At 41.9% G+C, this 12,448-nt stretch overlaps 1 protein-coding gene across 2 annotated transcripts in view; it reads left to right on the top strand.

The window, feature by feature from the left end:
• LOC142487924 (uncharacterized) overlaps nucleotides 1–10,212 on the top strand; it is a 42,549-nt gene extending 32,337 nt beyond the window's left edge. For both annotated transcript variants that reach the window (XM_075588033.1, XM_075588032.1), the window contains exons 5-7: nucleotides 383–517; nucleotides 1,725–1,905; nucleotides 3,593–10,212. In XM_075588033.1, coding sequence (XP_075444148.1) covers nucleotides 383–517; nucleotides 1,725–1,905; nucleotides 3,593–3,846 — 570 coding nt within the window. In that variant the 3' untranslated portion in view covers nucleotides 3,847–10,212. The remainder of the gene's footprint in view (nucleotides 1–382; nucleotides 518–1,724; nucleotides 1,906–3,592) is intronic.
• The last annotated feature ends 2,236 nt before the right edge of the window (nucleotides 10,213–12,448 follow it).

The following is a 12,448-nucleotide window of genomic DNA, read 5'->3' as shown; positions in this document are numbered from 1 at the left end:
GGTGTTGGTTTAAAAAAAAAAAAAAAAGAAATGATAATTTCTTTGGAAACTTCCAATGTATATAACATGCCATTGCTATTAGATTGCTTTGGCCCAGGAGAAACTGATAATTTAAGATCGGGTTCCTCTGTGCAATGTACATTTGACCTACACCATGTTTATTATAACCTCCAGCTGGTGCTCCCCTTGAAAGGCCTCAGCAGCAAAGCGACTAGTTCCCTAGCACAACATTTTAAATTATTGTCCAGTATTCTGGTGGCATCTTGACCGGGTTTTAATCTTATGGGGTTTTTTCCCCCCAGAATGAAGTGTGCATGTATATTATCATTTAATGGAAAAATGTACATCTTTTAATTTACATTTTTTATTTTTTTTTATTTAGACTGAAGCTGAGCTTGCTAGAAGCTTTCCAGGGAATCGTGTGTCCAGCTCTTACAATTCAACAGTGTCCCGGCTTCCTCCAAATCCATCCAGAGTTGACCGTTTAATTGTTGATCAGTTAAGAGAGCAAGCTAGAGTAAGTAGAGGTATTTTGTTTGTGGGTTAAGAAATAAAGGCTGCAATAAAAGTTAGGTCACTTATGCACAGTTGCCCTACATTTCATTCTGAATTAAACAATGTGTTGGTCTACAGCCAAAGAAAATAATTGAAGGCGTTTGAGGTGCAATAGGGATAATCATGTGACAAAGATAAAAGCACTTTCCAGTATCTAAATTCTGATAAACGCATTTTGCAACAGTCTTCTCAACCTTAAAAAGGCACCTCTTCAGGGAAGAATTTCTTTTTAAAGTCTGAACAAATGGTATTAACTTATAAGTCAAGTAATTCATTGTTACTGTTTTAACTGTGATTGTTGTAAAAATTCTTAACTGTACAAAAAACATGCTGGACTGTATGGGGATTCTGAATTTTGGTGTACATGTCCATCCAAGACCATACATAATGGGGTATAGAAGTTTGATCATAATTATCTACAGATTGAGGCAATATTAGAGAAAAAGTAGTTCATACATGAGTCCTAATAAGGTAAAGTAATAGGGAATACAATATTGTTAATATAGAACATATATAATTTGGGAATGATACTCCAATAGTAGTCTCTCAACAAACAGCTGTGCGGTTTCCTGACACATTCAGTCTCCTCTATGGTGTCAATCTATAGATTGTTATTTTTTTTTTTAAATCCCATTTATATATACTTACACATTTTTCAGATTTTTTTATTTTATTTGTGACATTATTGAAAATACAGCAATCTTCATATGCCTGTATGTGCTTCAGGAGTTTTGCTCCATTGTGTGATTATGTATTTGTCTAAATACAATAATAAGTTTTGAGCAATTGTTACCTTTTTGGTATTTATCTCACTATGATTGGACTCCTTTATAGTTTTAGATAATTATAATGCCATAAATGTAATTTTCTGTTACCCTTTGCCATAGGAACACCTAGTAATAACAAGCATGGAAGTAGTCATTTCTCTTCATATTTGGAGATTATTACAGAGCTGGCTACCAGGTTCTATTTAGTCTTCACCCTTCTACTCTTACTGCACTGAGACACAGGACAATGGAAGAGCCTTCGGTGCATTACCAACTTGATGTTTCCAGCTGGCCGACTCCGGTGTCCACATTTCAGACATCTCCCTTTAATTCTGTTCTCCTTTTTAATATATTGCATTAGGAAACCCTTTAAAGCTGTACTTATTATGTTTGTTTTGCTAGGCTCTCTCATTGGCCAAAATAATGGAAAGACTCCGCGGTTCTGCTCTTCATGCCAATATATCTCTTGCCCTGGAGCACCATTTGGAAGCCATACACGTGACACAAGCACGACGCAGGGATGAGATTGTTAATGTTGCTAATCGGCAAAAACAGGGAGCACCTCGGTATAATAACGAGAAGGGTGAGTATTGACGTTTTCATTGCAGACAAATAGTTGGCAAAGTTCCACTATGCAGTTAGAAGGTGCTATCTTTGGTTTACAAAATTGGTGTGAGACAATCAAGAATGTAATTATTACCTAAAACACATGCCTTATAAAGCAAAGGTTTGTCTGCTTTATTTTCTCAGAAAAAAACATGATTTCCATTCAGGGAGTATTCAGTGGGAGTGTGCTAGTCAATAGTGTTTTCTGTAGCCTAGACTCTTACTGTATGTCAGAGGGACAATGATGGTAATGGGGGCTTTTGTCTGTGCAAACTCTTGTTCAACATGCAAAGATACAAACTAAAATAAATGTAAAACACTTTATAGGTGTCCATCACTACTATTTCATCCATGTAATATATGTATATCTTTACATAGTGGCGTCCATGTACATGGCGCTTTACAGTAGTAATACACGTGACATAATATTATAACACATAGTGGGAATAAGCGCTTCAGACCTAAAACAATAGGAAAAGTAATGTAAACCTTTTTGGTTTACTGTGGTCCTACAAGATACAGCAGCTTTAAAGGCTGTGGTGTCATAGACTTGTAATACATTGCAAAAGTTCTAAATGGGCTCTAAACAACTTTCCAGTTTTGGTAAACACTCAAAACATTTTGATCATTTGTGTAACTGGGCCAATATATAGTGGAAAGAAGCTAACATGCAGGTGATGTCAGTGTCACGATGTGCTCACCGCAAACAAGGCATGGCCGAGGTGGAGATGGATATAAACACCACCCACAGCTGCGTGGGCGCGTCTGGAATGTAGGTTGGTCAAGGTAGCCGGGTCGGGGTTGGAGAGATAGAGAGTCGATATACTTGCCGGGGTCTGGGGTGGAGAGGTATGGATCGTTGCAGATTTAGCCGGGGTCCGGGTTGGAGAGAGGAGAATGGTCGTTGTACGGATGCCGAGGTCAGGGTTGGAGAGGGGCGGATTGTCGTTGTTAACTGGGGTCAGGAGTCCAAAACAGCCGAGTCAATGACAGAGAGCTGCAAACAAGACAAGACTGCGAGGCTAGGAAGCAATGAACACAATGGAACATTGAATTATGCTCAGCCAATTTGCCAGTGGGGCAGCTGAGCATAAGTAGGAGGGAGCAAATAATGAGAAACCTGCAGCATGGAGGTGCGTCAGCAGCAAGGAATGAGATGGGTGAATCAGGTGGGAAGAGGATTCCTGGTACTTTTCTGAGGAGGAATCTGTGTGCGCCAAACGCGCCGCACAAATCCTCCATGGAGGCATAAAGCCTGGGGCAGCGTGTGCGCGCGAGTTGCCCGCAGAGCAGTCCCCGACGTAGCGGTGTGCGTATCAGCGGCGAGAGCGGAGGTAAGTTGGGAGTGCGGCTCGGCTCCCCGATCCTTACGGTCAGCCTCAGAAGCATTATTGTGCAGTCATCCTCAAACCGTGGCATGCAACATGCTGTAGTCCAATATTAAGCAATGCAGAGTTTACAGCCTTGTAAAGTACAAAAAATGCAAGGGTTCCTCGGGCACTATGCATTCATGAGCAAATAAATGAGCGTTCATTTCGCAAATGTCACCTATGAATGTTCGAATGTTAATCAATTTCTATAATCCTAAGTGTTTCACAATGGAGTGAGAAAGGAACTCTTGTATGTAATCTGTAACCATTTCATGTATTTTTCTTCTTCCTTAGATGTTCTTGCTTTGGCAGCTGCCATTAAGGAGATGGTCTCTTCTACCCGGAAGGCTCGCACGGCTTTGTGGTGTGCTTTGCAAATTACATTGCCAAAAACCTCCTTAAGCAACGCGGTGAAGCAAGAGGATGTGGAAAGGGCTTTGCAGGAGCTGTGTCCTGGGAAGACCTGCTGGGTCGATGAGAAGATGAACACAAATAGTGAAGAGTGCAAAAGAGAGCACCAGGATGAGCATGTTCAGAGTTTCAAGTAACTGCAATGCCTCCAATCTGTTAGGGCAGCGGTGCGCAAAGTGGGGGGCGCGACCCCCAGGGGGGGCGGGAGATTGTGCTGGGGGGGCGCGGGCAGTTGCAGAGGCCCCGCGCTCTTCCCCCAGGCATTTAAATTAAATGCCGGGGGATCGCGTGAGGCCCCTGCAACTGTTTACTTACCGGGATTCAGCCGTCTGTGTTGCGTCGCCATGGCAACGCGGCGTCAATAGACGCCGCGGCACCATGTGACCTGACGTCACACGCCCACGCAGCGTCATCTGACGCGTCTGAAGGAAGGCAGGGGGGCGCGAGAGCCGGGGGCAGAGAGACAGGGGGGCGCAGCAGAAAAAGTTTGCGCTCCCCTGTGTTAGGGGCCTAGGGCAAGTTGCACTGCAATGGGTTCAGAAGTCTGGCAACATAAGGGGGGGGTACAAGTTACAATGGAAAATGTTTGCCATGAAAAGGAAACGCATATACAAAAATATGTTATACATATGTCCAACGCATCATATACAGCATTTCTAATTTATCACATATAGAGCTTGGAATCGATGTTTCATTCACGTAATGACTACATTTTGTTAAACGTACTGCATGTTCTTGCTGCATCGCTTCAATACAATTTATCCTAACATTAATTTATGTGCCACAGATGATGAGTGGAATTGCTAAATGCTTAAATAGTTCTTGACCATTAGGAATGTATGCTCCATTTTTCACTAATGTACAAGGCTTCATATTTAACCAAAAATACTATATATTATTTTCTTGAAGTATTGTCACCATAGTTTCTACCACACAAATGGCTTGAGACTGCCCCAGTTCTGTGGGTTGCATGAAATTAGTACAGAAACCGTAGGAATTAGAATACTTGGCTGAAATAAAGAGTAAACATTTCCCATAGTACTGTATATTTAGAGCTTAGTACATTGTCCCGTCTGGTCGCCTTTTTATTTTAAGCTTGCCTATACAGGGCTCCACCAGAGCTGACCTGCCGATCCCCTGGATTCTGACTGATTTGTCCACCTAGCAAGAATACTTGCCTAGAGGACACACAATGGCTCCAGCAACCAATCAAAAGTCACAACGTCTGCTTGCTATTTTTGACCCTGGCGACTGTTTTAACATATTTGTATTTTTTTAAAACCCCATTCCTTTTTGTTGGAAGCTGGGGGTTGCTCTGGAGATCGGCATATCACAGATCCGCTCTAGGGGATCCCCTGGTTCATGTAAGCGTACAAATAATTTTGGGGGATTGCTGCTTTGGAGTTAATTGATACGTAAAGGTATTGATAGCATAGGAATATGACGTATAAATATTGTAATGCATGTTATTAGGTGGTATCACTCAGGAGTTCTGAGACTTTTTTTTTTATCCACTTTTGGGCACTAATAACTTTAATATAGTATGCACTTTTAATCAAAATTAGTTTCTTTGTGAGGTACTTTTAATTTAAAGGGAAATACATTCCATATTTATTGTATCAATCTATTTTAGGGAATTAATATACTGTTTTATTACTTATTACATTTGATTAGGAAAGTTTGGCAGAAACAATTACTCAGGAAAGCAGTAAAAGGTCAATGCAGATTACACTAGGCTTAGGCTGATATGTGTTTTCATAAAGCCAACTACATTACCAAAGTTATTTTACTGGTTCATTTGGGAAAGTCCTTTAGGGTTTTTTAGTTCAGTGCAAACTCTTTCCTGCATTTTCTTTTCAGCACAAAGCTTTTTGCACATACAGTATAAGGTGTGTGTGTGTGTATGTGTGTGTGTGTGTGTGTGTGTGTTAAATAATTGCCCTTATTGGTCTTATCCTGTGGCTTGGACAATCATGTCTTACCTGTGAATGTTTGGAGTGAGCCATTAGATAAAATGTAAGGTTTCCGTTCTTGTTGCATGGTACGATTTACTATTCTAATGCATTGGCCGTTGTGAATTGATGCGTTATCGAGGAAAGTTATCTAGTGACTATGATTTTGGTGCAAGCACGATGAAGTTAGAGACTCAGTTTATTAGGAAACTAATTATATTTTTAAAAGCTAAACGAAACACAATGTGTTGTGTGTATTTATGAATGAATAGTGTTGACGATTTAATTAATATTGGCTACTGTATATATTCATTTGAGGTATGTATCGTCGATCCCCTTTAGGAAGCTGAAGGATTTGATCTCCAGCCAATAGAAGCAAAGACACAAAGGGACTGTCGGCAGTGAGTAGTGTCTGCTGAATGCCAGCTACAAAACTTAAACTATACAAGTCTTGTCTTATGGAGAATTGTTGTAACAAATCGCATCTTCAGTTGTACCCACTGACTTCTAGGAAAGCACTTGCCCAGTGCTTGTGATTGATGTAATGTCATTGTGATGATTTTTCTAATTGTGGCGTTTTTTGTGTGTGGCAACTACACTATGGTTAACTATTCTTAACTCTCTTCATAACGGAGTATAAATATTATTAATGTGGCTTTCTAACGTGTAAGCGTGATATGGAATAGTAGATTACCCAAACTAATCAGAGGGCCAAGGATGTCGTGTCGTCGTCCCTCCCCCTTGCCCCTGAAATAAGTGTGGCTGATTTCTGCCATTACCTTCCAATTTAACTGTTCCACTGCTAGTGAGGCCTGCAATGCTGATGTGTTACTGGCCCCCTGGTAGTGAAGGTATGTGCGTGTGCCTTGTAAGCCATCACTGATGGCTGTGGCATTTGGGTGGGCATGATCCTGTGTTCTAGTCGTTTAGAATAGTTGGATCCCAGTGGCAGGATGAAGAGTACTTTAAGTCGACTCTTTTGGAGCTGTGTAACACGGAGATAACGGTTGAAATCTATGATGACTTCCACACACCTTATCTGTGTTGCTTTTCCTTACAATAGCTGCACACCACAGCAAATAGTCCATCATTTCATCAGTGTCTTTATTTACAGATACAGTAAGTAGCGTACCGATGACGGGAAAGAACTGAAGTTAAGATATATCTGGGTTAAAGTAGTAATATAGTTTGGTGTTAATAACTTACTATCACAGAATTGTTTTTTTGTTAGTGCTGTTTTCCCAGAAGTACATTTATTTTGCACTAGCAGTTCTTGTTACCATTGTGGTTTTTAAGTTTGTGGTTTAATTCTAGTTCTAGAATGGTGGTGGTCTTTAATTCTACTTTGTGTGAGAGGATAATAGTAGTTTCAGTTTGTAACATGTATTATAGCAAAGATTCAATTGCAATACAGAAGGTGTGGTTTACACGCTAACCTTTTACGTTGGCATGATCAAAGTTGAAAGAATGTATATCGGAACACACAAAAAAATAATACATTCAAATATGCAATGGGGAACAAAATATTTACGCTGGTCGTAATGTCAAAATATTAAAATGGACTAAAGGAAATGTAGTGGATTGAGAAATTTGACACTAAAACCAGATGGGATACATGAAAATTGATTAAACCATTTAGTTATAGCCTCCTAAATCTAAAATATGTACTTAATGTATGTTATGGAATTATAAATGTATATCCAATATTTCTGTTTATTTAGTTAACTTTATTATTTCACATAATCAATTTGATTGTAGTTTACATATACAGTATGCTATTACTAATCCTTGCATTAATTCCTTATATGAATATTTTCAATATTCGTTAAATTTGACATCAGTATTAACGTTGACAAAAAATCACCGTTAATTGTGGCTTCACTTTAATATAGGACTGTCACGATAGTCAAGCATTCTTGTTTTTGTTTGTTTAAGAATTAAGATATTGGAGTAATCAATATCTAATTAGACGGTTGTTTATTTATGGTTCGGACTTGAAATACCATATTCACAAAGCTAATTTTATTTATCAATTTCTCCTGGTGGTTCATTTGCATTAAAATTTGTATTGTTAACACGGTGCAAATGGTAGCATGCCATTGAGTTAGCGAAGCACAGACCTGAGATTACAGCAACCAAGAAAGGGGTAAATTGTGGCCCAGGTATACCTTCTGCACTCATCAGGCGAACACCATGGCTGAGCAGGCCACCTCTGTGTGGAAATTAGAAGAGGAAGCTGAATAAGAGGAATTCAGTTTAGGGAAGGAACTGTTGGTCAGGGGGTCCTCTGGTGCAGAATTCTTTCCCCCAAGATATTTACCTGGTTTAATGTTCCCTGCTGGGGATACCAAACTGCCTCCACGAGCCAAAAGCAAGCCACAATGTCAAACACAGTATGTTAAAAAGAAAAAGTGGGATTGTCGCCTCAAAAAGTAACCTTTCAGGATCACTCAGCAGGCACTTTTATATGTGGTCCTGAAGATGTGTGCTCAACACAGTGAGCCATCAAAGGTATCTTCCCTCTCCACCCCCCTATTACAAAAGCTTGTTTGGCTATCACAGTACCATCTTCTATCTTTATTACAACTCTGATTGGTTCAATAATACAAAATGTAAGGGCCATATTTATGTGCATCTAACCAGTAATTTTGTAATATGTGAAGGATACTATAACTTAATTATAGAAGTGTTACCCAATGTGTCTATTGTGTTTGAGAGTCAAACCACAAATATGTAGCAATATTGTACTATTGTACCTCCATGGTATGTTAATTGTTGCTCTATTGAGACCAGTGTATTGTAAAATTGCTTTATTTGAAAATAAAACTGAGCTTATGTTTTCTGAAGTGACGTTGATATAAAATGATACACTATGGATTCCAGCATGGTAAATGGAAGCCTGATCCTTTGGAACAAGCATAGAAATATATAGGTGTGTGCTAATCTGCATTAGAGATGTGCGAAACATTCGCTGACATTTACAAACTGGTGATTGTTGGACCATCACTGGTTGCAAAATGGACCTTGATCTGGCAAAAAGTTTTGCAATACATGCGAAGACCTTCACACGTCTCTAAGCATCCTATTCATGCCGCGTGCTTTAATACGATCATGCACTTACCGTGTGCTTTTATTTCTCACGTGTAGTTTGCCTTTACAAAGGCTGCAACACTGAAAGAGGAAGTATTTTCAACTTTGCAATATTATAGAAGATTGCCGAACTATTTCTAGATGAGGAAATGTGAAGTTATGCTGGGATGTTAGTCTACCCATGTAGATGTAATATTCTTTATATTTGCATGGCTTTTCATTGGGAGTATCCTGGCATGCTAGATGTAGGGATCGCAATATGTGCTGAAGTCACTTTATTTTTAATGTAGATCTCTCCAGATAATAGGACGATTGACTAATTAAAAGACTGTGAGTTACACAATGAAATTATCATAGGACTAGATATTTAGGTAAGGCTTGAGTTGTTGCTCTATTAACTCCTTTTCTGTGTAGGCATGTCTGCTTATGGGTTTATAATGGTTTGATCCCCATTGGATATGCAAAAGAAAGTATGTTCCGAGCCATTTAATTTTTTTTTCTCCATTAATCGGAGTTGTGTGCATTCATCTTTAAAGAAATCCTGATGTATGTAATGTAGACTGTATCTTAACTTATTGGCTCAGGACTGGGCTGTGATGGGTAAAAAAGACTGTAGTGTAGATAAGTCCAAGTTTATTTTATTTTTGTTTTTAAATTTGTTGGCTAGTTTTACGGTTTAAATGACATCAACAAGGTGTTAACCTGAAATGCAAGCAATATCTGTTTTGAAACACTGGTATTGTAAGTTAGTCCAGTAATCCTTTACAGTACATGAGTGTCATTTGGCTGTATATGTTTGCATTGTGTGCTGATGACCCTATTAACTTTGTACTTGTATCACCCACTGTGTCCTTTGTGTGTGGCACTGAAATCAAATTCTGTGAGGCACATACTGAATTGAGTTAAAAGTATTTTCAAATTTCCAATCACTGTGATTTCTTACTTTGATAAAGTATATGGGGCATTACAACCTTAAGTGTATTGAATTGTGTGTAGCCAAATATAAAGGTGACTCCTTTTTTAGTTGTTGTCCTGATTCCAGTTTGCCTTACTATTTTTTATGCTTTTTAATATGCTACATAAAATCAATTTGGTAAAATATTTTAAAGCTGACCGTTTCTCTATAGATGTTGAAATACAAAGGTTAGCATTTGTTTCATGTTGTAATTAGCGAGATTAAATTATTGCGGGACAAACTCTGGGATTTTTTTTTTACAATCGGGGAAATTATTTGGAATATTAATCTTCATAATTAATGGAGGACATGTCGATTCTGTGATTGGATGTGGTGGTTTTTGGTGCTATTTCTTTTAACGGACATGGGAACAATTGCTAAGGATGAGTCATCTGAACCGACAAACTTGTATATGAATTAAAATTGTGCTTGATTTTGAAGAAGTTTGTATTGCTAACCAAATATGAAACTGTTAACTTGTGTGACAATAAAAATAATTTTTGTTACTGGTCTGTTTTTTATTTTAGCATCTAGTAGTGGTTAAATGATGAAATCACTACTGTGGATGGTTGCTATATCAGGGGTGAGCAAACTTTTTATGCCGAGACCCCCTTTTCATCCATGAAATTTCTCGGGCCCCCCCCTGCCTGATGTAATCAAAATCACATGACGTCAGCGCACGTGAGCTGGTTCAGCCAATAAGGGCGAACCAGCTTTGTAACGCCCCCGCCACGCGTCTACAAAAAAAGGATTTATAACACAAATTACATCACTTAAAAATAAATATTATGGTATTTGTCTAATAGTGTCCCCATTTATGCTGTATTATTAATCTCTCTCTACCCGCCTCATCAGGACCTCTCTGCCCTCTTCCAGTCTCACACTCCTCTCCCAGTCTCTCCCTCTCCCTGTATTTCTCACTCCCTCTCCCTCCCCTCAGTGTCTCACCCTCCCTCCCCCACTCTCTCTTTCCCTCCCCCCAGTGTCTCTCACTCTCACTCTCCCTCCAGCCATTGTCTCTCCCTCCCCCCAGTGTCTCTCTCACACTCTCCCTCCAGCCATTGTGTGTCTGACTCCCTCCCGCCAGTGTCTCTCTCTCCCTCCAGCCATTGTCTCTCCCTCCAGCCATTGTCTCTCCCTCCCCCCAGTGTCTCTCTCACACTCTCCCTCCAGCCATTGTGTGTCTGTCTCCCTCCCGCCAGTGTCTCTCTCCTTCCCTCCAGTGTCTCTCTCCTTCCCTCCCGCCAGTGTGTGTCTCTCTCTCCCTCCAGCCATTGTCTCTCCCTCCAGCCATTGTCTCTCCCTCCAGCCATTGTCTCTCCCTCCCGCCAGTGTCTCTCTCCTTCCCCCCATGTAGCTCTTTCACCCCCCCTCCCCATGTAGCTCTTTCACCCCCCCCCTCCCCATGTAGCTCTTTCACCCCCCCCCCTCCCCATGTAGCTCTTTCACCCCCCCCTCCCCATGTAGCTCTTTCACCCCCCTCCCCATGTAGCTCTTTCACCCCCCTCCCCATGTAGCTCTTTCACCCCCCCTCCCCATGTAGCTCTTTCACCCCCCCTCCCCATGTAGCTCTTTCACCCCCCCTCCCCATGTAGCTCTTTCACCCCCCCTCCCCATGTAGCTCTTTCACCCCCCCCTCCCATGTAGCTCTTTCACCCCCCCTCCCGATGTAGCTCTTTCACCCCCCCCTCCCCATGTAGCTCTTTCACCCCCCCCCTCCCCATGTAGCTCTTTCACCCCCCCTCCCCATGTAGCTCTTTCACCCCCCCCCTCCCCATGTAGCTCTTTCACCCCCCCTCCCCATGTAGCTCTTTCACCCCCCCTCCCCATGTAGCTCTTTCACCCCCCCTCCCCATGTAGCTCTTTCACCCCCCCCCCCTCCCCATGTAGCTCTTTCACCCCCCCCCTCCCCATGTAGCTCTTTCACTCACCTCAGCACTATCACCTGCTGCTGCGTGACTCACCTCAGCACTATCACCTGCTGATGCGTGACTCACCTCAGCACTATCACCTGCTGCTGCGTGACTCACCTCAGCACTATCACCTGCTGCTGCGTGACTCACCTCAGCACTATCACCTGCTGCTGCGTGACTCACCTCAGCACTATCACCTGCTGCTGCGTGACTCACCTCAGCTCTATCACCTGCTGCTGCGTGACTCACCTCAGCACTATCACCTGCTGCTGCGTGACTCACCTCAGCACTATCACCTGCTGCTGCTGCGTGACTCACCTCAGCACAATCACCTGCTGCTGCGTGACTCACCTCAGCACTATCACCTGCTGCTGCTGCGTGACTCACCTCAGCACAATCACCTGCTGCTGCGTGACTCACCTCAGCGCTATCACCTGCTGCTGCCTCAGCACGATCACCTGCTGCTGCGTGACTCACCTCAGCACTATCACCTGCTGCTGCGTGACTCACCTCAGCACTATCACCTGCTGCTGCGTGACTCACCTCAGCACTATCACCTGCTGCTGCGTGACTCACCTCAGCACTATCACCTGCTGCTGCGTGACTCACCTAAGCACTATCACCTGCTGCTGCATGACTCACCTCAGCACTATCACCTGCTGCTGCATGACTCACCTCAGCACTATCACCTGCTGCTAGTTAACTTTTGTTGACTCGTTCAGAAAGTTGAAACCAGCACAAGCCATCAGGAAAAAGTTTGTTACTGTGGGAGCTGGCAAACTCAAATGCACCACACTTTCATGGCCAATTCGCCACTTGTGGTGATTGG

This window comes from Ascaphus truei, chromosome 2, assembly GCF_040206685.1.
Source record: "Ascaphus truei isolate aAscTru1 chromosome 2, aAscTru1.hap1, whole genome shotgun sequence".
In the NCBI taxonomy this organism is placed as follows: Eukaryota; Metazoa; Chordata; class Amphibia; order Anura; family Ascaphidae; genus Ascaphus; species Ascaphus truei.
Note: the sequence above shows the minus strand (reverse complement) of the source record. Positions and strands in the feature narration are given on the sequence as shown.